The sequence below is a fragment of the Physella acuta genome, unplaced genomic scaffold, assembly GCF_028476545.2.
Source record: "Physella acuta isolate Inbredline_101_S28 unplaced genomic scaffold, ASM2847654v3 ptg001351l, whole genome shotgun sequence".
In the NCBI taxonomy this organism is placed as follows: Eukaryota; Metazoa; Mollusca; class Gastropoda; family Physidae; genus Physella; species Physella acuta.
This window is the reverse complement of record NW_026732866.1, coordinates 317,465-342,500: the sequence shown is the minus strand read 5'-3', so window position 1 is coordinate 342,500 and position 25,036 is coordinate 317,465. Positions and strand designations below refer to the sequence as shown.

The following is a 25,036-nucleotide window of genomic DNA, read 5'->3' as shown; positions in this document are numbered from 1 at the left end:
TGCTTGTGTTTTCTCTAGAGCGTTCTTGTCAGACAGAGCGTTCTTGTCAGATACACAGACAGCGAAACTATTATTATAGATTTTGCAATTTTTGCTATGATGTCACCCCCAAGTAAATAGTGTCACCCGGTGCGGTCCGCACCCCTCTCCCCAGCATCGCGACGCCTCTGAATATTACACACACACATGTATGCCGTATTTTAATTTAGGAAAGTGTTTTTTTTTTAGTTCCTACACTGTCTAGATCTAACGCAAGTAAAATGTTAAAATCATGAAAATAATTAGGCTAATTAAATCAATTTTGTTTATATTGTTTCGTTTAGTTTTTAATACTTTCATTTTTGGTCCACTCTATGTTTCTCTTTTTTAATTTTATCTCCTTATTTCTACGACAAATGTGTTAATAATAATTATCCACGGTTTTGATGACGTTTTACACAACCACTGTGGTTTCCTCACGTTGTTGCAATAGTTGCACATAAATAGACTAGGGCCTACTTCAGTAATCTACTTCAGACTAAAAAGAAAGATAGATCTACTCCCAAAATCGTCAAATATTTGTCTGTTACATAAAAATGGCAGTTCGCGCTCAGTTTGAAGGAAATAATGAAGTTGGAGTTTTTGCCAAACTGACAAATAGTTATTGCTTAGTCGGGATTGGAGGTTCTGAAAATTTCTACAGGTATGATTTTTTTCTTGGGTCTGTTATTTAAGAATTGTCAGATCTACTTTCGACCTAATTTCTTTGTCTCGTAAGCTGCGCCTTAGTGAAAGTAGCTCTATATAGATCTAATTCTTATCGGTAATCTATCGTTTTGGGTACGTAAAATCGCCCGCGACTAGTAATGTGAAAAACAGGTGACTCCTTAAATTTAGGCATTTTGGTAAATTTTGCCTAATTATCTCAGAATGATAAAACACACATAATATTGAAGGCCATAAACTGCCATTTAATAAACCACTAAAGTTATCACTGTAGGCCCAGTAGTTTTTTTTTTATGAATTTTTAAAGTTGTATGTTAAACAGCTTATATTTTATTGTAAAGTTGCAAAATACTTGGTGTCCTTCTTTGAGTTCATATAGCGTTGTTATTTTTTAACATGTAATGATAAAACTTTGCATATTGATACTAGAGAGTACAGGCAACAGGAATATGCAATTGAAATAAAGATCAGTAAAGGTAAAACCAAAAATAATTAAGACTAATTAAGGGTCATGGCGTTTCTATAGAGAGAGCAACGTTAGTCTATTGTCAAACTGCACAACTCTGTTGTTAATAAAGATATATTGATAAAACTTTGCATATTGGTGCTAGGGAGTACAGGCAACAGGAATATGCAAGTGAAATACAGCTTAATTAAAAGGAAAACAACTAATAATTAACTTAATAAAGCCCAATTAAGGAGTGCGGTGCCGTTCTACTATGATTGCCACAAGTCACTTTTCATACTGAATATCTATGTTGCTATTGATGATACAAAGATAAAACTTAGCACATAGATGCTTAAGGATGTTGGGAATAGAAATTTACAAGTCAAAAAAATGCTAGGAGAAAAAGACAATCACATATAATAAAGTCTAATTAATGGGGGTGGCACTGAAATCTTGTATCAATAATACCTGTGTATCATACTCATACTGGAATATGATATGGTTAGGATTATGTTGAAGTATCTAAATATTAGTAGCATTAGTTATAGGCTACTTTTAATAAGTAGCCAATGATGGTTAATCAATAGACAGCCTACAGAAACTAGATGAGATGTGTCGCAACCGAAGGATAGACAGCTGCCTTATTTGCTGATCTGAACCTACTGTTTAAAAAAAAATTACTGTTGCTTAGTTTAAGTTATAAAATTAAGTCACATTGTTCAAAGTGTTACTGTTTCTGTTTTCTTTTTGATTTAAAAAAAAATGTATCTATTACTGTTGCTTTAGATCACATTATTAAAGTGAAGTGTTAATGTTTCTATTTTATCTTTGACTTCATTTATTTTACTTTCCATGCCTCTATAGATCTAGTAGTATATTTTAGCTATTATTAAATTTTAAAGATAATATACTATAATCTGAGAAATGACCAATTTAATCTTTGTAATTATTTTCTTAATCAGTTTTTCCTGAAACGGGGTAACTAAAGTTTAGACATCATCCATAAGTAATTTTACAACATAATTATATATTTAAGCTTGATGCAATAAATATTAGTTCTATTAGATTCTTATAAGCAATTACTCATTAAAATACATAGATCTAAATCTATTCTATAGGGGCCTAATATTTATAAGGGCCTATTTATTACTATTTAAAATTTTAATTAGGCCTATTATTATTACCCAATTGAAAATGACTAATATGGAAGATTATTAATGAATGGGACTATTAATTCCATTGCTTTAAATTTTATTTAATCCATAAAAAACATTCTATAAGCTAAAATCTTGCCAATTCAATGAATAGTGTTAAACAGTAATATCAAATGTGAGATTTTTTATATTTCATGCATATGGTCTATGGACCGTCATTATTAAAATTGCGTAGATCCCCTTCACTTCACGCAAGAAGCCATATCTGGTTACAAAGAGCTAAAAAGCCCCATAAAACCAACATTTCCACCCATGAAAATAGTTTGGCATTACTTATTTACTAGTCTAGATCTAGTTTCCTGAACTTATCTCTTTTTTAAATGCCGAAATTTGGTTCTATCGATAATAGGTAACCTCGCGGCCCCTATTGCCCTGTTAAAAAATTGTGTCAGCGGGACCCCCCCAAGATTTCCCAATGCTTTTTAAGCATGTTCCAATGTAAAGAACTCTATGAAACTGTTATTTTTGTTCTTGAGAATGGTTAGGATGCTCATTACAACTAATGTCTAGCTTATTATACTTTACTTTCTTGCTAAAATTAATACTAATTGAAAGAGGTCGGTTACTGCGTTTAATGAGACGTGCTCGCTAAGATACCTCGATAAAATTGGGATCGATATGTTAAAATGTAACTAATAGTTTTCCATACAAACATAGAATATAAAAACAGCCCACTTTGACGTATCGAATACACTAATTTATCGATTCTCTCATGATAACTAAGCACTTGGATGGAAAATGGCCGAAATTACAAAAGTTGGCTTGAAAAATTTCGGATGTGGCCAGATTAAACAAAATGGCGGACACCGAAATGCCTACTTAAATTTTGAGGAGGGTTTATGTTTTTTAAAATACAAAAATGTTTCCTTGTTTCATTTATGTACCCGTTTTTAAACAATTGAATTAAAACTTTTCCGTAATAAATGAAGACTAGCGATGTTTCCAACAGATGCAACCATGCTCATTTACTTGTTTAAGTTTTATTTTTATAAGCTTATAGCACAGATTCAGGGGGAAGCCACTCTATTTTACAAATGGCTGCTGTTTATATAGCAAATCTTGCTCTCAGACACTGCTGTTTAAAGTTAATTTCTGGCCTATATCGATATATTTAGCCATTGATTTAGGTTTATTATTCATTTATCTATAATATCTGACACAAATATATGACAATTAACTTCTTTTAAAGCCTTGACAATGAGGTAACGTTTTCGTACATTAATAGCCGCGGGCGATTTTACGTACCCAAAACGATAGATTACCTTCTTATCTATATCTTTCGAATCAAATAACACTAAAATGCCGCGTATATAATAAACCAGACTATGTGTAGATAAAACTTGACAGTACCAATATTACACACATTACAATTAACTGGTAATAATCTATGGTCTGCATGAGATGTGGTCCGTGCAACCGAGCACCCCTCAATAATGCCATTTTATTATAATCTTCTTTGGTGAAAACAAGGCGCGGGAAAATGTGTGCAGCACGAGAATCCAATCATTTAGCTCGATTTATGATTTTTTTTATGTCACACCTAAAAGTAGAATGCTTACGCTGTTTATCTCACTTTACAACTGTAGGCCCCCTATTTAAAATTAATTTTCAAATTTTTATTACTTAGGCCTATTGGGTAAGATTAAGCACATGTTTATTAAAAATAAAAAATATTTTTTCCTTCAGTCAAGTTCAGTGGAGGGTGCCACAGGCTGACCTGACTTTGGAATTTTTTTCATTAATAATGACTTTGCACAGAAAGTTAAAATATGCTAAATTGGCTTATTTTATTAGTGTGCTAGCTATTAGGCCCTATTGATACATTTTTTTAATCAAAAAATCATTTTGAAATTTTCATCAAAATACCTAGTTAGAAGGCTGCATCTATTCGGACCCGGGTCCCAATAGGACTTGTAAGTAGGTCACCAACCTCTCGTTTTCATACTTGCCAGTTAGTATTTTTTTTAAAGCCTCCAGCTCACATAGAGTCATCCCGTTCCATCTGCTAACTCGAGCTATGTGTATGTCCTGTCCATCTCAAACCCCTCCTAAAATAGCACACTCCTGGAAGTCCAAGTGCAAGGGTAATTATGCACCATCACAAGTGTGAAATCTAATTAGACCAGCCCCCAAGTTTCCCACAGTCAATACTGGCCAGTCAGTGTGCATTTAAGTCATAAACTACCATCTGTCAGTATACCCAGCCTCACACCAGCGATCTGCTTGGCCGGACCCCAGGTTTCTCAAGGCCATACATCACAGCTCTGGCTGGGCTGCAGTGGTCAGTCTATGACTACTATGAGCATACTTCAGCATTTTATTTTAATTACCTGTCCGACCTAATAGTCGTAGCCAAGTGCTGGTCACTCGTCTCCTTAATTTATGGGAATCAGGTTGCTTCCCGTCAGATAGGGTCAAAACCAGGTAAAGATGCCATGGGATCGTAACAAAGTACATTTTACTTAGGCCTAAAGCAACACATTTAAATGTAAAATATGGTAGGTGCTGTTTCGAACAACGTGGTATTCAAAGTCAACACAATAAAAAATAAATTGGAACATCAGGTTCAATCGGTTCATTGGCCTAAAAATGTGTTTGAGGCGAGCAGCTCCATTATAACAGCTTAAATGAAATGATTAAAAATTAACCTCTGCATCAAAGTTGATTTGTTATAAGTTATCGACATGTTAAAATTTGGGTTTCAGTTAAAAAATTTGCATATATCAGTGCCCTTTATCCACACAAGGGCTTCTAATTGGTTGGGGGTGGTATGCGAGACAGAATGTTACCTGACTGATTGTTTTCATCCTCTTCTTGCTAATTACTGCCTCACCATTTTGCGTTCCGCATCTTGTATTTTAATTCGATACACTCTTTTTAGATTTGATAAAAATTGGAACTTTAGATTCAGATTTATTGAACTTGAAATACTTTTGCAGCAGTCCAGCTATATTTGAACAAAACTAGCTTTAAAAATTAAATTCTGCATCAAAGTTAATTTTAAAATAATTTTTGGTACTCTGGAATTCGTCGCAAGTGGTGGGGGGGGGGGGGGGGAGGATAAACAGGTCTAAGCAATCCTGTGGAAGGAGAAGCACATGCCGCTGGGTGTATGTGGGCTCAACTAAAGAGATCCCAAAACAAGATGCCCTCCTTGAGGGCTTCAATGGAATAAATCAAAATGTTGTAGTTGTCATCGCATTTTACCATCCAGTCTTCATATTGGGTTGGGGTAGGATGTGAGATAAAATTTTCATGTGTCCCTCGATTAGACATCCTCCCTGCATTTTACAGCCTTGCTTATTATTTTCTAGCACATTACACACCACTATGTAATCACTGGTAAAAATTCTGAGTTTTACTATTATTTTTTTTACCTTATCTCCATTGGTTTTAAATAAGGCATACTTTTTCCTAGTTCATTGCAAAGTAAATCAGTTCTAAGTTAACAAAACACTAAATTTTAGGTCCAAACTGATTGATGGACTGAAGTAGTTGAATGTTTAAAAGTTGCTATCTACAGCGTTGTCTGGCAGTTGGGTGGGAGGGACCTCTTACCAAAGTCTTGCATTAAAATTTCAATAAGATTCAACTATATCAGCAGTTTTCATTCATCTCAGTTTGGACTCAACCAAAATCCTTCAACTATAAGTTATTGTTTGGGGTCATTTCCAACCCCAATTTCGTTTGAATGCAAGAATATATAAATAATGGGAAGCAATTGTGTTTTGGTTTCATAAATCAAATATAGATCTGTTTATGATGTCCAGATGGAGAGGGGGGGTCTGAAAAAAATCGACTTTGGGGGAGGGGGGGTTGGTTCCATGTGGACGTCCACATGTTCAATATAACATGGAAGTGCTTACATTATAAAACATACATAAAATGCTTATCCAGCATGTAAAAGGTACAGTTAAGAATACAGTGTTTATGTTTTAAAAATAAACCATCGCATCGTGTAAATAAAGCACTGAATTTATACCTACACTGGGTCACCCCATTTCATAAGCGACTTCAAGATTTTTAATGATTTTTTTTTTACCATCACCAAAAATGATGTCACATCTCAGCTTACCACAACTCTCAAAACTGGTTTTAAAAAGGAACAGCAATTATTTTTTTTAACATTTACTGAGCTTGATCAACGTTGAATGGGTCTAGGTTGGTTTTTATTGAAATTTAAAAAAAATTACCTACAAAAAGCAACAGCTAAAATTCAAGTTCTAACATGATTGCAAAAGCATGTCATCACACTTTCTGAAATCCATTTCCGCCCCTCCTGAGTATGGCGTCATTTATGTACGACTCCTAATAAAAATAAATAGCAAAAAGAGATCGATGAAGTAAAGAGAAATATAGTTCATTAACCCAAGGAGGCCTTGCGACTTATTAATCTTATAAATGTTATTACAGTCAATTCACAAACAGATCAGCAATATGGCCCATGCTGCTAGCATTAGGTGTTAGTTGCATTTATTTTGGCAATACAAACAACTTGCAGTATTTTCGACATATCAAAAAAATTATGAACATTATTAATTAGGTCTGACGGTTGTCACAATACTGTTAGGATCAATACAGACTAGGTTATTTTTGCTCTTGCATGTTGCTTGATGGTAAACTTTTAAAAAATATATATAATATAAATAATTGGTACTGTAAACTATTCATCTCACAATATTTTGTGTTTTCAGTGTTTTTGAAGGTGAAATAGGGGACACAATTCCTGTGGTCCATGCGAGCATTGCTGGTTGTCGTGTTATAGGCAGAATGTGTGTTGGTAAGGCCATGTTTCCACATTTCCTTTTTAAGTTTTTAAATAAAATGTATTGCTCTGGTCATGAAATAATTTCATATTGTAAGATATTTTGCACACAATAACTAACTTGGCCTTGACTGTTGTCAGGAAATAATTTCATATTGTAAGATATTTTGCACACAATAACTAACTTGGCCTTGACTGTTGTCAGGAAATAATTTCATATTGTAAGATATTTTGCACACAATAACTAACTTGGCCTTGACTGTTGTCACAATAACTAGCTTGGCCTTGACTGTTGTCAGGAAATACTTTCTTATTGTAAGATATTTTGCACACAATAACTAGCTTGGCCTTGACTGTTGTCACAATAACTAACTTGGCCTTGACTGTTGTCATGAAATAATTTCTTATTGTAAGATATTTTGCACACAATAACTAACTTGGCCTTGACTGTTGTCACAATAACTAACTTGGCCTTGACTGTTGTCAGGAAATACTTTCTTATTGTAAGATATTTTGCACACAATAACTAGCTTGGCCTTGACTGTTGTCACAATAACTAAGTTGGCCTTGTCTGTTGTCAGGAAATCGTCATGGTTTGCTGGTCCCCAACACAACCACAGACCAAGAGCTGCAGCACATAAGGAATGCCCTGCCAGACACAGTCAAGATTTACAGAGCTGAAGAGAAGTTGTCTGCCCTGGGGAATGTGATTGCCTGCAATGATTATGTGGCACTGGTACACCCAGATTTAGACAGGGTTAGTTGCTTATATTTTCATAGGGCATAGGTACAATCTGATTTATTTTCGATTTAATTGGTAGGTCAGTATTTTTATAGGGTTGGTAGCATTTAAAAATTTAAAGCTTGACTCTGTAGTATCATTAATGGCATTTTAAAAATAAACCAGGAGTGATCTCCCCTAAACTTTCGCGAATATTCTTATATAACTCTGAATATAGACATGATTTTTAATTACTTAAACTTTTAAAAATCTTAAAAGTAGAATAGAATCTTGTCAAAAAAAGAATTGCGCACCAAGCAAACGCCAAAACAAAATGTGCATAATAGTGCGGAATATTAATATTAGTACTTTATATAGTTACATGCGTTTTTTGAGAAATCGGAAATGGCGTAAATTACTACTTACGGTCAACAGAAATTACTCAAAATTTGATAGAAGGCATAGAATTAGATGTTATACTAACATGTGAAATTTCATTTATCTATCTGAAATAGTACTCAAGTTATAGGCTTTTGAAAAATTCAAAGAAGAAAAAGTACCACTTCCGGTTATCGGAAATTGCTCAAAAGTTAATTAGGATCTACGATTTTGATAAAATACTTGTATATGAAATTTCATCAACCTAGCTGTAACGGTACTCAAGTTATCGTGTTTACACACACACACAGTCATATGGACAAGGTTGCAAAATTATGTTTTTCCGTATCAGTGAGGTGTAAAACGTTGAGATTTGCAAAAATCTCGAATTTTTTTTTGCACGATTACAAGACTTTCTCTATACTTCGTATATATGAGAAAGTAAAAATTAATGGTTGTGTTAAAATGTGGAAAAAAAAGGTTTTAAAAATTCCTACAGTAGCTTCTAATAGTTTGTTGTTTGTTGTATCACCGGACGTTTATACTTAGTTGTTATCTTTTCCTAACCTAGTTAACATTTTTTTCAGAGCTTAATCTTATGCTACATGTTAGTAGTTTTCTCAACTAAAGAAATATTTCAGGCTCCTTGTTTATTTTGAGATTTCATTTTATGGGTTTAACTAAATGGAATATGAATAAGAAGATTTTTGTTGTAATTTAAAATTATTTTTTTTTTTTGAGTTATGTACCTTTATACTTCAGTCTAAAAAGCTTACTAATACTAAAATGGTTAGTTGAATAGAACTAGATTTTATGTATTCTGTTGTAGAATAATAAGCGTAGGGTTCAAGCACTCTCTTAATGTACCAGAAGCTCATAAAGAAGCTCATTAAAAGAAAAAAAGCTTATGAAGCTCTAGAAATTGCGTAAATTCTGTTGACCTCTTAAAATTATAAAAAAAAATATGTCGTGAAATTTAAATGATCCTGATAAAAATGAGGGTGAAAATCATTTTAATCAATAATTTAGCAACATGAGGTTTTTAGGATGGGCAAACTGAGTATTATGTTGCTTTTTGCTTTTGAAAACTGGTAAAATATGCTTAGCATTTATGCTTCTTTTGATTTACTTCTACACTAACAGGGTGTTACATAAGATCCTAGTGGCATAATTTGTTGAGAAATATGAGAATCATTTTAATACTTGGTAAAAAGAGGATAAAAGAACTACTGTTGCTAAATAGTTTTTGTGCAGTAATATTAGTGTATCAGGAAAACTTATTTTTAAATTGAGGGATGTTGATGCATGAAAAATCTCAAAAAATAATATTGTTCTGCTTAATGGGTTATTTTTAAAAACATATTTATTGACTTAACTCAAGAAGTATAACATTTTTATGTCAACAGCTTTTACATAGACTTAACCATTAAAATTAAAATGCTCTCTCTAGAAATCTTTTCGTTCCTGATGTTTTTGTTATGTGAAGGCTTTTTATACTTTGTTTTATTCCTGTTAAGAAGACTAGTATAGTTGTATGACTAAACTTGCTCTTGATATGAGGGTACCTATAGATCTTTTAAAAAAAATTATTTCTGTAATTCTTAACATGTCTCATGCTTTGATTTTGAAACAAGTGATTGCATGTTCTATACAATGTTTATCTCCCTTTTGTCATTAAGCTAATTTTGCTTACACAAATACTAATATTTTTCCTTCACATTTTTAACATTATATTTAACCATTAATGTCCAGTTGTTTTTTTATTTTGTTGCTAGGAAACAGAAGATTTACTGGTTGACACACTCAATGTTGAAGTCTTTCGTCACACAGTCGCCAACAACGTCTTGGTTGGCAGCTACACAGTATTTAGTAATCAAGGAGGCATGGTATGCATCTGATATTGTTTGTGCCTACTGTATTTTCATAGTTACACAGTATTTAGTAATCAAGAAGGCATGGTATGCATCTGATATTGTTTGACCCACTTTATTTTCATAGTTACACGGTATTTAGTAATCAAGGAGGCATGGTATGCATCTGATATTGTTTGTGCCTACTGTATTTTCATAGTTACACAGTAATTAGTAATCAAGGAGGCATGGTATGCATCTGATATTGTTTGTGCCCACTGTATTTTCATAGTTACACAGTAATTAGTAATCAAGGAGGCATGGTATGCATCTGATATTGTTTGTGCCTACTGTATTTTCATTAGACAAGAAGCTTGTAGCTCCTGTTGTTTACATTAGCCCAGTGATACATACAATAGCCCCAGTTCTAGACATGTGCTTATTCTTCATGTCGCCCACCAAATGTTAAGTGGTGTTGTTTACATTTGTTAGAGCTTTAGTTTTACAGGCAGGGTACACAAGGTTGAAATTGATAACATTTACTTCTAGCACCTGTCAGTTGTTACAGTACTGATGTAAACAAAGCTTTGTTTGCTTAGCATCTGATACATTTACTGTAAACCCTCTACTTTTCTTGATCTGACTTGAAGCTGATCAGTTTAATTTTGACTTCCCCAAACACTATCACTAATGTTAAGTAGTAGTGTTCTGTAATTTAGCTATAATTTAAAAAAAAAAAGAAAGTTTTATTTCTCTAACAGCAATGACTGTATTTCTTGTGTTGGTGATGACTGCTGTATTTCTTGCTGAAATCACCAAGGTCTTATAAATGTGAAGGTCAAATGCCTTGATGTGTACCTGGTGAGATCAAGCCAGAGTACCTGTTGTATTGATTTCACCAGTAAACATTGTACCTGAACTGTTTAGCGCTGAGCATGCAGTAATTGATTTTTTTGTTTACCTTGAAGGTCCCCCCTAAAACATCAGTGGAGGATTTAGATGAGCTCTCGTCCCTGCTTCAAGTACCTCTTGTGGTGAGTGTTGTGTGTGTCAGCAGCTAGCCTAGCTGTACATCTGTACATAGGGGGGGGGGGGTGCTTCTAGTCCTTGGTACAGTTAACTTGTACTCTGATGCTAACTGTGGGATGTTGTTAACTGTTTGTATGGCTCACATGTAGTGTTTATCAGTTTCAAGAAAAATAATGATTTAAGTGTTTGTGTGATAGGATTTATTTAAAATTTTTAAATTGTACTAGAATATCTTTAATTGCTAGTTATACCTGATAGTGAAGCCCTTGAGGCTCTAGTTTAAAGCTGGGTGGACTAAGTTATGTGCTAGTGACTTAAGTATTGTCTCAAACTAGTGCCTATTGTAGAGTGCTCGGCCACTCAACCACACCATCCTCTTGTAACTGTTTGTTTTTCCTCAGGCAGGTACAGTAAACAGAGGCAGTGAGGTTCTGGCTGGGGGCCTTGTGGTCAATGACTGGATGGCCATCTGCGGCCATGACACCACCTCCACAGAAGTCTCCGTCATAGAGAATGTCTTCAAGCTGAGTGACCATGAGCCCTCACACATACAGACACAGATGAGAGATTCTTTAATTGACACGTAAGTTTTGTTTACTCAAGATTTGCTTGTTCAGGTTCTCCTCACTAGTATTGGAAGGTCTCAGTTTTCTGTAGGCCAGATCTGATAGAGAACTCATGTTTCTTTGACCTCTTTATATGGAATAATCTGTGGTCAATGCTATGCCCAACTTCTAGATGTTCTTGGACATCTTACCTCTTGTAGGGTTGGCAACATTGTTGCCAACCCTTCCTCCAGTAGGGTTGGCAACAATGTGCCATGCCTTACTCTGGTAGGGTTGGCAATAATATGTAGGGTTGGCAACAATGTGCCATGCCTTACTCTGGTAGGGTTGGCAATAATGTGTAGGGTTGGCAACAATGTGGCCTACCTTCCTCTGGTAGGGTTGGCAACAATGTGGCCTACCTTCCTATTATTTCTGTCTGTTTATCTTGCTAGATGGTATTCCCTACTAAGCTCAGTCTATCTAACTATATTAAACATTTACTAGCTAATGTTTAAATTTTTAATGATTTACTACTTTTGTTTTTCAATACATACATGAAACCAATTATTTTTGAACAGCAAGATTCTTTATCTTGTATGCATACCTTAATACCCTAAAATGGTTTTGTGATTATGCAGGCTGTCATAAGTTTTACTATGAAAGGGAAGCAAGATGTGAAAAACCTCCAGGGACTGTGAAACAGGACTACATTTGTATACATAACCAGTGGCATTTTTTTTCTGTACGAAACATTTGTATCTCATCCTGTATCTGGTTCATGTTATGTTGACTACCATTGATAATACTGCCAATAAATTGTGGTACATCATTCAAAGATTCATCATGCCATAAGTATATTCTTTAGTTGTTCTTTATTTACTGTTATTGTTTTGTCAGATCTGTAGAATGTTTTTTTTTTGTATTATACACGTGACTGTTTTATAAAGTAAAATATCACCACGTTTGTGCCATTTATGGTTAGAGTTAGACCCCTTTATTTTTACTATTGTCTACAGGGCATCGTTTATTTCTCCAAACATACTAATAAATTTAGTACATTTTTAAAGTAGATATTTTATATCACCTCTATGAACAACTAACAATTTATGACTGTTTTTGTGTTTTGCATTGACTGATGTCAACTAGTTTGTCTAAAGTTGTTCTCCCTCTCTATTTACACAAGGGAAGTAAATTTGTTACCATCACCCTAATGTCTGATAGCCACCTGAAGTTTGGGTTTTATTTAACCTAGACTATGGTAACTTGAGATTAATTGTATTCACTTATAATCAGTGGTGGAAACCCCAGACTTGTCACAATTGGATGGACATTCACACTTTGAAATGAAACTGAGGCAAATGTTAACAGTAGGACAGGTTTATTTGATGGGATTAGTACAGGCTTTCTGGGCCTTCACTAGATGAGCACAGGCTATTTTTACATCTGGTTTGTTAAGCGAGCATGAAGTGGGTTAGTGTTTTTTTTTCACAACTGGGAAACATTTTTGTTTAACTATATAGGCATTTATTACATTAAATATTATTGCTTAGAGTTTGGTCAAACTTACGCTACAAGTCTAAGCATTTTTGTGAGATTAATCGATTAAATAACATTAGTCATTCTAGTGTGAGCTATTTTAAAATAAATTGTTAAGCTGGATATAAGGCTTAGTTTTGTCATACATGTGTAAGACTTAACTTTAAGACTAAGATGGAGCCGTAGATTTTCTCAGCTTTTTACTCCAGGCCTGTGTTTTGGCTTGAATAAAATATTTACAATGGAAAGTGTTTTGTTTATTTCTGTCTCTCACACATGGGTGAGAAATCAGCTGACTCCACACAATTCAGCTCACACCTGACCTGTCACAGCTATCAACCTTGACCCATTCCCTAATGACATTAGAACAAAATTTGACCCTTTCTTTCCTCTGTTGTTTGAACACTGCCAAATACTTTGTCACTAGCAGCTTTTCCAATATATAACATTTTAAAGAGGGTGTTGGTCTGGTTTAGTATTGTGGGATTATTTCAGTAGATTTCTGACGGTTTCAAGGGCTACAGGTTGTTTAAAAATAGGTTTGAAGTGTTTTTAATTCCATTACTAGAAGGGCTCAGAATGTTAGGTGAAACAGACCTGCTGATACCTGAATTAGAACATAACTGAAGGGGGTGCTACTGACTTGAATTAGAACAGTAACTAACGGGGTGCTTAAGAACTTAATTAAAACAATAACTGATTGGGTGCTAATGATATAGTCTACATTAATAACTTATAGGTGAAAATGGAATTGAGGCAACCATAGGCTAAACAACACGCACTTATTTACAACTCTGCCCTAAACAGCTTTCAAATGTGTTCATTCACAGAACATAAAAATCATTAATTTTTTTTTTTGTATTGAATGTGGTTAAAAATAAAGTTAATCTGTTTTAATGGTTGGTCGACTTGTGTAATAGGGGGTGCACACCTGTTGGAGAATTTGTTGGAAGTTGTTGCTCAAATACACCAGTCTTCAGCACAGTAGCATTTACGCACATTAACACAGTACACACCATACATTCCAGTCAAACTATTGCTTTATTTCTTTTACACAACGTACTAGTGCATATTCTCCAACCATATCAGTCCAGTAATCTTAACATAAACTCAAGTAGATCTCAGTAACCATTTTCTAGTTTTAGAAAAATCTTAGGAGATGTAGATGTATAGTTCAATCTTTTTATGTGAATTTTTTTTTAACTAATACAACTTTCAGGATTACTATGAGTATCAATATAACTAGTGTCTTTTGTTAAATAAAATTGCTGTAAGTCATAAGGTGAAAATTTAGGTGAAAATTTGGAAAAAATAAAAACAAAGAATTTCTAGAGAAAAAAAACACTTGATTTTGAAAAGGCAACTAATAATATTATTCTCAAACCACACAAAGGATGATACAATGAAACAATATCATTGGGGAAATAAATTAAGACTTTATGTGTTAATCTTAAATAGAAATGAGCTAAATGAGGCATTGTGGGAAAATCTAAACATTATCGTTAAAAAATATACATGTGCAGACAACCAAAGAACTCAAGATTCTTCAGCCTCCTAAATCAAGCAGACTGTCTCATGTAAAAGAAAAATGTTCATGAACAAGACAAGCAAGGCATTTGTTTATCATCACAAGGACAGGTGGGTATATTCATAATAAAAGGGGATTTTTGTGTTTTCTTCGTTTGAAGAATTACTGTATGACAAATTAAAAATAAAAAGACAAAATAAAAAAAGATTGTATACAGGAACTAGCAAATCTAGTGCAATGGTTGATTTATACAGGAACCGGTACTATAGCAGAATGAAAAGTACTGCAGTACTTGCTTAAAGTACTTTCATGCTCTGTTATGAGAGTAAATGCGAGTGAGCTTGGTCACAGTTTATAAATGAAATGAGGTCAACACTATAATATTGCATGTTCAGAATGTCTGATTCCAAATGCAAAAAAAAACAAGTGTATTTACTCAAAATACTGGAGAGCAAGAAAATGGTTAGCAATTATACAATAAGTAAAGTTTTTTTCAAATCAACAAAATGGTTAATCAATTTAAATATAATAGCATAAAAAAAACTAGTTAAATAATAGACTACATAAGATAGACAGCCTTGACAAGGACTTAAAAAATATGATTTATGATTGTGCCAGTTTTTTTTTGTGTTTGTGTAAACAAAAAAGAAATTGCCAGAAAGGCTTATCGGCAGATTACAGGGAATGACAGCATGATACTGAAACATCATCCACATCAGAGAAACATGAGGTCAATAAAGTGAATAGCTCAAGTCTTTTAAAAAGTGAATTGGGAAAAAATTTAATATTCATCGCGCGTATGTTTTGCGGGGACGACAAACTCCATGGTAACATACAAATTCCCATAACATTTCTATAACAGAGGTGAATATTTCTAATCTCAGTATCACATTAGGAAATCACAATCCGCTCCTCTGGGGGTAATATTGCAACTGAGGATAGATAGAGTTTTTTCTATATGATCAACAATGGTTGCCTTGTATGAATGAATTGAGGGTCAAAGGTCAACTATGTACAAAACTCACTTGATTTTTTTCCTTATAATATTTATATTGCAGCAATCCCTTGTAGAGTGTAATTATTAAATAAATATCTTTGACCATAAATAAATTATTCCATGAATAGTTAAAAATAGAAGATGTAAGTTAAAATCATATTACAATAGTATATTACATTAAGTTAACTTTTGTTTCGATTTTATTATTTAAAATGTAGGATTGTAAAAAAAAATGAAAATGTATTTTGTTTTAAAATTACTTATATGGGAATCAATCAGAAAAAGACAAGTTAAAATATTACAACTGAATGTTTGACAAAATTAAACACAAATATTTCTACTTTCAAAATTTGGCAGGTTTTCATTTAAAGTATACTCAATATTTAAACAGTCAACAAGCACCTCAAACAAAAAAGATGTGGCCAGAATCTAACATGAGATTGAGATGAGCTTAAAATGCTAGACGCCTAGGCTGAGCTTTAGCATCAAAAAAAAAAAAAAAACAGCAACATTTTCCCATTGTTAACAGGTGCCATTAAATATACCGGACAGATGGTAGAGCAGTTTTTACCATGAAGAACAAACAGACAAACAAATAAATCATTGCTTGACTGCATAAAAAAGCAAACCAACTGCACAAAACAAAATAAAATTAATAACAAAGAAAATCTACACATGATGGTAAAACTCAAAATGTTTGTACAACAAAAAGTGTCATCAAACTTAATGAAAGATAACATTAGCTATGATAGGCCCATGATGTAGAAAACACTGAGTATCTAGATCTATTTGATTTCAGAAAGCTTTAATAAAGCTACTAAGACTAAATAGTTTAAATTAATTATTTTTAATTCTCTTACGTTTTTAATTTTAGTGAAATTAAATGGTCTTGTAAAATATTGATTTAAATATTTAAAAAAAAATCCACATCTTTTAGATTTAATAAACAAATATGACTAAATTAAACTTTAAATTGTTTACTACGTTAAAAAAAAGCCTTTTTTTCATTACGTATAATAAATGTTCACTAATTGAAATAAATCCATAAGAAATTAAAAGAGTTATTAAAACGTTGTGACAATTTTTAAATTATTAAAATACATTTTATGAAAACTACAATTTTATTTTTCATCCAAGTTTGTAATCATTTTGACAACAAAAATATTTTGAAAAATTTAAAAATATTTAATGAACTTTTCTGTGATATGATCTAAAAATAGGGAACATAATATAAGATGGAATAAAATAAAGAAACAAATGATCAAAGCAGTACAGCTTGAGGTCTTTAAATCTAAAAACAATATGGAGGCTACCTACAATCTAAAAAAGCAAACTACATGAGAGGCACTTTATATTATCACAAATTTGAGGCAAAAGATTCGAATAAAATTTGATACATTTAGTTTCTCTTTGCATCTTTTTTTCAACCAAAGTCTAATCTCTGATATTAATAATAACTTTTTTTTTTCAGAAAAATGTGTATTTAAATTTAAAAATAATTCTTTCTTGGTGTACAAGTATATATTGATGTTAAAAGTAATTGTTTTCTATAGTTAAATTTTCAAAAATTATACTGCCTGCTTTGATTTATGATGCAGCAATGAAAATAAGTTAGAAATATCACACTTACTTTTGGATATATTTACATTTTTAATTATGAAAAATAAAACAAAATCCTAATTTTAAAATAAATGAAATGCCAAATCTCTAGAGAGTAAAATGCAGTTAAATGGTGGAAATATTTAACTTCCTGAGTCAAGTTTTATGATGAAGAGACAAACTTTTTAAATAGCGAAGAAATTTAAACATTTTATTTGGCAAAGAGCGGTGCATGCTCTTGATCATTATAATTTATAAATATTTTATAGAACCTCATTTTTTAAATTAATATTAAGATGGATGAGTAAATTTAGTTTTAGAACAAGATTAATTAGATTTTTATTAATGTATACAGCTGTGAGTTTATTTTGGGTTTTGATTAGATGCAGTTATGACTTGATGAAGATTGATATAAATGTGTGTGTTTGCAGGTTGTCGATATAAATCTACTTAGTGTGTTCTACCCAAACTTGCCATGGTACATCTAGAAAGTAGAAAAAGTTTGCAAGACATCTTTCATGGGCACTGGCTCCACCTTAGCTCATTGGTTCATCTGCTGAATGCTTTAAAAAATACTAAAAAAAAACTCCTTGAGATGATTTTTAAGATAGATAAAATTTATAACTGCTGGACTAGGTCTAGTATTAAAAAAAAATTTCAGTTGTTTGAAATAAAATTATTTAAAAAATTGTGTAAATCGACATCAACCAATAATTTTAAATCGTCACAAAGTTGGTTTAGCTTAAATCGATCACACCAAAATAATGAACTATGTGATGATTTGTTATTTGTAAATAATTACAAATCAAAATCTTTGATTTCTGCCTGTTTAATAAGTTAATAAAAGTTACATAACTCTGAGAAATCAGAACAGGAAGGGATTAAATAATTATAGCAGACATTACAAAAATCTCTCCATATATGTTCAAATCTGTTGCATTAATTTGAACATTATTTGAATTCGAAACACTGAAAGTTGCCTTTGATTTAGCAACAGTGTTTTGATGTTTGAGTCTTTGCTGCAGAAGAGTGCATGATTTTAATAAACTCTATAAATACAACAGGCTCAACACATCTGTAAACTGTTTTCTCCAGATGTAATTCTTCGCCACTCATCATGTCGAAACCTCGAAACAATAGTTCAGCTGCAATCCACTTTTGGAAAAGATTGGTGAATGTTTCCTTCCTTCAACAAAGAGTTCATCAAGTACACAAGTGGGTTATGCTAGTCTACAAAGTTTATTAGAAAAAAATCTGAGATTAAAAAAATTAGAAAAAGACACAGTTTAGTTGAAAAACTGTTTAAAGGTAAAAATCTTACTTTGTCCATGTGTTATTGTTTATTCTAAAGCTCACAGATCAGTACAGAAATTCCCTCAATGCTTTTCTTCTATGAGTAAGCAAACTGTTCACAACTTTTACAGTTATTAGAGAAACATCCTTTGTGTTTAAGATTCCATTCAATGTAAATATGTTTCTCTCTTCATTTAAACTGATATTTTCCATATCTTGAGGTTAGATTCTAAAATCTGGTTTAAGTCATATCTGGGAGAATACATTATGGGACCTTTGCATTTTCTTTATATGTTCTTGAAGGACAAATAAATGGATAAAAACATTTGTTTTCTATTTAGGTAAAGACTTTTGGGGGTTAAAATAAAGATTTTGTTTTCTACAATCTTTCACAACATAGCTGTATGTACAGGTTTAATGCTTTTGTTTACTCTGAGATCTCCGTCAGGAACCTCCCATCTAATCCAAAGAAAAAAGTTGACTGTCTTTGTTAGGCCAGCAAGCTTGCACCGTGTCTTCTGAGTGGCTGTCCCACTTAGGGACCTGGGAAGCCAGCCAATCGATGATGCCGTACCATGTGTGGTGGGCAGGAAGAAGCGGGGGTTAGATCTGGACAAGACTCCTAGAGATAGAGACGCCTGTTTCACGAGAGCAGGTTGAAGAACATTGTTGCTAGACTCAGGTTCAGGGCTATGACTAGGACAAGGAGTTGTCTTTCTTGGCACCAGTCCTGCAGTAAAGGAAAATACAAGGTCAAAGATAAACTTCCATGAAAACTTAACAAAATGATTTAAAAAAAACAACAAACTAAAATTACTTTAAAATGAAACTCTGAAGAAAGACTGATAATAAATTGAATAGGCCTATTTAATTTCTAAAAACTTTCCTCTTTTATAATTTATTGCTTTTTATAATTTATTCTGCTAACAGGCCCTACTCAGTTAAGCGATGCTTTAAAAAAAAAAGTCAATTTTTTCTTTCTCTATGCACATCCTAATAATTGGTAATTTTTCATATTTCATTGTAAAAATATTGTGTGGTACACTTACAATAAAATTGTTACACTAAATAATTAGCAGTTTTCACATTATTAAAAGTATAAAACTAGAATATTTATCATTTGATAAAATTATATTTAAATATTTTTTTTTATTGCAGCAGGGTTTATAAACTATTAGGCTATAAAGTGTTAAAGTTGTAGCAAAACCATGTGTGGTAAGTATCACTTTATAGAAAACCTGAGGACATATTTCTATTTAACACAAACCAATAACATACTAATGTATATGATCTCAAGATTTTCCAGGTACTTAGCCTACACTAAGTGGGCCTCAGTTAGGTTATGATCCTAATTATAGGACAGAACTCCCCCCCCCCCCCCACCAAATGACAAACCTCTCTATAACACTACCCCTCTCCTTTTTAAACATCATTTCTCACCTAAAGTATAAATTGAGCCTGATCAACATTAGACACCCCCAAAGGATGTCTACTGCTCCCCCCTCCCATGAATTATAATTTATATAGAAAATATATACTTTTATAAGTGTGTTCCCCATCCCTTCTCTGGAAAATTATTAAGCCTATTTTTAAATAATGTATTGTTATAGGTTGACACATAATACATTATATTGTTTACATATCAAACAATGCATTGTTATAGAATATAGGCAGGTGTACATAATATGACCTACATTATATTTGCTAATTAATAACTATTGTATTAAGCCACACATAATGCAGTATATTTGTTTACATATACATATTAAACAATGCATTGTTATAGTCCTACATAATAGGCCTAGAGTATATTTGTTTATTCATTAAACAATATATTGTAAGAAATACTGGAATACCTAATAAATAGCGTGTATCTGTTTACTCGCATCTAAATTTATGATTATTATTTATAATTGGCATTGCGAAACATTTTGATGTGAATTTTCTTCGCATTTTAACTACGTCACAAACTTACTGATTCATGGTGTTATATTCCGTTAATTCAGGGAAAAATGAATGTGAACATTGAAAGATATGATAAAGTGTTCTACCAAATATACTGCCACTCGAATAGTTAGTGATGGTGGGTGGGTGTGGTGGGGGGAGTGGTGCAGTTATGAGTCTTGACAATTCGCTGATTAAGGGTGGGTGTCTCATATAGGGTAGTAATGACATATGTAGTGTAAGAGAGATTTATAATGTAAATATGTCAGAATATTTTAGTAAGTTACAGGTAAGTGGAGCTTTACGATAATTTTAATGGGTTTCAGGGTCGGGTCCTTTATTTTCATTTTGATAATAGGTGGGGAGATTAAATCCGTTAAAACTTGATGACGTCATTTATAAATCAAGTCTCCTCATCGAAATGATTATCTAATATCTTCGATATTCAGGATACTTTTCTTCATTAGTATGTTATGTTAAAAGAAAAAAAAAAATTGCTACATTTTAGACGAATGGGTTTCATTTGAAAACAAAAATATAGGCTTACAATAATTGTAGTAAATTATTGGCTTACAATAATTGTAGTAAAATATTAGCTTACAATAATTGTAGTGAAATATTAGCTTACAATAATTGTAGAAATAATGGAAAAAAAAAACGGATCCTGGGCTTGTGTCTGTAGAACGTCGCTGAGTTCACCCAGCTCTAATGGGTACCTGACTCACGTTAGGGAAACAAAGATGGCTGGGCATAGTGCTGACCACACTATCCCCTTGTATGCCGAGGTAATTGAAACATATAACTCTACCTTACTTGCTCCATGCGTCTTGAACACAAAAGGGAAGCGACGAGGCGTCAAAATGAAACCAAAAGTGCTGCTGTACTCACCCGAACGTCTCCGAGAATGACCGACATGTCTCCCTGTCGCCTCCTCTCTGCCAGCTCTTGCAGGCGCCGGATCTCCTCCCTCCTGGCATTGCCCAGCTGATACGCCTCCCTCCGCGACATGGGCTTCACGGCCGTGACGTTTTTAAGGTCTGGAAGACTTCCACGAATGTCCGCCCCGGCGGGCAAACCCGTCAGTTTTGGAGTGTCCACGAATTTGTATTCCTTTGGAAGCGGCATTGGTGTTTTGCTCGAGTTTGAATGCACCTCGGCCTGGATCCTCTTCCTAATGCCGTTCTCGATGATGAATGTCTCCGGGTTTTGGCTCGTCAGGTTCTCGCTGCTGTGCGCCGTCTCCCGTTCAATCATCTTCTGTTTGCCCACAGCCAGATCCACATTTTTGATAGCGTTTGTGTCGTTGACGATACACGGCATGGTCCGCCTCCTCTGTAGGGACTTTGTCTTGCTCAGTTCTTCGTCCATCGTGTCCGAGACGCCGGAATCCGGGGAAGGGTTTGTTGACGGTTGGCGCATGCGCGGGTTGTGGTTGCTGTGGCTGTGCGGGTTGTTGTTGCGGTTGTTACTGGTGGTGGTGGTGTTGAGAGTGCCTAGGCTGTCCCCGCCAATGCCGCTGTCCGCTGCGGTGTACTGATCGAAGTGATCGTTGAGAATGGTAGAATTGAAGATCTCGCTGAAGCCTCGTCCGCGGCGAGACCCGGCGAGGAAGCTGTACCGTCGTACTTTGAGGGAAGGGCTCCGGGAGTGCTGGCTGACCTGCAGGTCGTTGCCCCCCGGCCCGCCCGGCCCGCCAGGCATGATGAGCAGTTGCTGATGGTGGCTGTAGTCGTTTGGCGTGCGGTGGCCCCCGGCGTCGCCGTGGAGGGCGGCGAGTGCCGACAGTCCGCTGGGGTCCTGCCCCTCGTAGTTGGACTGTCCGTGCGGGGTGTTCAGGGATTTGGATCTGTAAGGCTGGTGATTGGCCATCCCAGTCACGTGGCTGAAGTCGTACTCCATCTCATTGTTTTCCAAGTGCTTCTTCATCACGTCAGTACCTAGTGGAAGAGTCGTTAACATTCGCTCATTAGCAGGTTTACATAATTAATTTTTTTTTAATTTAACCTTCACATAATTCAATCTAGTAAATGTAAATTTGCTGATGTCGGTAAAATAAAGGCTAGTTGCTACACAATGTGTTGACACAAACACAACTCACACTATCCCTTTAAATACCGAGGCAACAGATATAGATGAACTCTACTTCATCTGCTATGCCCAAAAGGGTAACTTGAAAACTTAAGACTGTATCAACAGTTTATCAACATGAAACCTTACATTAAGACATTAACCGACAGTGGTAGCCTCTAATAGAGACGCCGTATACATTTAGCGACATATGCACATACACTAGTGTTGATGTATTTGTATGTGTTGTTTACAGTGGTGCTTACATCCGTATAGCGAAATAATTAATTTTGCAACTTTCATTATCTATTTGTTGTAAAATATATTAATCACGAGTGGAATGTTTTTCAAAGCTAAGAAACTTCAACATTCCTTCCGCTTGATGTGGTATTACGAATTCTCCAGTTAATTAGTCCAAACCAATTAGCAAACGTTGATGCCAGATTTGTAAAAAAAAAATCGAATGAGTAAGGATGAGTTAACCCTAACAAAGACACGTCATTGAATATATTAATGAGCTTGTGTTAAATGTCCCAACCGTCAGACGGGTGTATTAGGGGATCTGTTTGTTTGATGCAGCGTTCATTCAACCCGCTGGGTATCTTCTGTCTGGGTAAAGTCTGGCACTCGGGCTGACGGCTTAAAAGCTCGGCACTGCTGGAATAAATGTCAGGTACATCCCTGCCATTTAATGAGTCCAGCACGCGCCAATCATGCTTGTTGATCTGTACCGTTGACATGCGCAAACCAGCTCGTTAGTTCATGTATACTGGGGTACAGGTCAGCCTCGAATTGAGGACAGCTTCGACATAAGGACAGCTTCAAACTGAGGACAACTTCAAACTGAGGACAGCCTCGAACTGAGGACAGCCTCGAATTGAGGACAGCTTCGACATAAGGACAACTTCAAATTAACAACAGCTTCAAACTGAGGAAACCCTCGAATTGAGGGCAGCCTTGAACTGAGGACAGCTTCAAACTGACGTCAGCCTCAAACTGAGGACATTCTTAAACTGAGGACAGACTCTAACTGCGGTCAGCCTCGAACTGAGGACAGCATCAAACTGAGGACATTCTTAAACTGAGGACAGACTCTAACTGCGGTCAGCCTCGAACTGAGGACAGCCTCGGACTGACGACAGCCTTGTACGGAGGAAGCAAGAAACTCCCTAGTACCAGACTACCCATCCCGGCCTGCCCCAGTAGATATGTTGATTGGCTCAGGCAGTAGAGGGGAGGGTAGAATTATGAAACTGTTGCCCAGCTGCACCCATTATACGATAATTTGATATCAACACGACATTTTTTTAATGTTGGTCCTGACCTCGTATAGGAATTAACATGTTATTTCAAGTTATACAGTACATTTTTCTAGACATTACCCTGACATTACCGTGGCATATATATATATATATATATTACATTTTGGCTCTTACATGGCATATATATATATATATATATATATATATATATATATATATATATATATATATATATATATGCCATGTAAGAGCCAAAATGTAAGAGATGTAAGAGATGTAAGAGTTAGTTACCTGGCTGATGGAACTCAGGGGCGTACTCTTTGGCTTTCAACCTGGCGATGTCGCTGTCGTTCTGGGCCCTGTCGGCTGCCAGGTCCGCCGCCTCTGCCTTAGCTCGTGCGTTGGCCATCCTGTGGGGGAGAGAAGTGGCTGGTTAGTTGGGGTCGATAGGAGGGTGGGGTTCAAGTTGTAGGGGTCAGCGGGGGTCAATCAGTAAGGGGCCCAACAGTAGGGGTCAATAGGTGGGGGGTGTCAGTAGGGGTCGATAGGTGAGGGGTCAGTAGGGGTCGATAGGTGAGGGGGGCAATCAAGGGGGGGGGGTCAATAGGTGGGGGCGGGGGGTCAATCAATAGGAGTCAGTCGAAAGGGGTCAACTAGTAGTGGTATACCACTTGGTGTGTCTACATAGTGGGGTCAAAGATGAGGATCTAACAGTAGGGTTTGTGGGGTCATCGGGGGTCAGACATGAAACTCCACACGGCAGATAAGGTAGAGTTAACTTGTTTTTTTAACCTCGGCATTGGAAGTATTTGCTTGCCCAGCAGAATGTCTTGCTGTTTCTGCTTTCCCCGAAATTGTCAGGTACCCATCAGGGCAGAAGACACAGGTACAATGGTAAGATTTTCTAGTGGTGAACATGGGCTAAATTACAGCCCATAATGTCAAACCTATGAATTGTTAGTTTACGTATATATATATATATATATATATATATATATATATATATATATATATATATATATATATATATATATATATATATACACACGCATGTGTGTAAGTATAGGAATTGTGTCTTTGCAGCAACATGAAGCAATACACAATGGACCACTGAGTGAAATACATAATTCTAGGACAAGGGCTAATCACGTT

General features: G+C 34.8%; 2 protein-coding genes across 2 annotated transcripts in view; one reads left to right on the top strand and one right to left on the bottom strand.

Annotated features, from left to right (window-relative positions):
• Positions 1 to 410: 410 nt before the first annotated feature.
• Positions 411 to 12,510, top strand: LOC131926917 (eukaryotic translation initiation factor 6). The gene is made up of 7 exons (XM_059282510.1): positions 411 to 682; positions 7,062 to 7,147; positions 7,714 to 7,889; positions 10,007 to 10,117; positions 11,050 to 11,115; positions 11,512 to 11,693; positions 12,297 to 12,510. Exons 1-7 carry the CDS (start codon positions 576 to 578, stop codon positions 12,304 to 12,306), a joined length of 738 nt encoding a protein of 245 aa, XP_059138493.1. The 5' UTR covers positions 411 to 575; the 3' UTR covers positions 12,307 to 12,510.
• A 240-nt stretch (positions 12,511 to 12,750) lies between these two features.
• Positions 12,751 to 25,036, bottom strand: part of LOC131926922 (junctophilin-3-like) — a 36,135-nt gene continuing 23,849 nt past the window's right edge. Inside the window, 3 exon segments of the mRNA XM_059282515.1 lie at positions 12,751 to 19,341; positions 21,444 to 22,492; positions 24,176 to 24,294. Of these exon segments, the coding sequence (XP_059138498.1) occupies positions 19,255 to 19,341; positions 21,444 to 22,492; positions 24,176 to 24,294 (1,255 nt within the window). The 3' untranslated portion in view covers positions 12,751 to 19,254.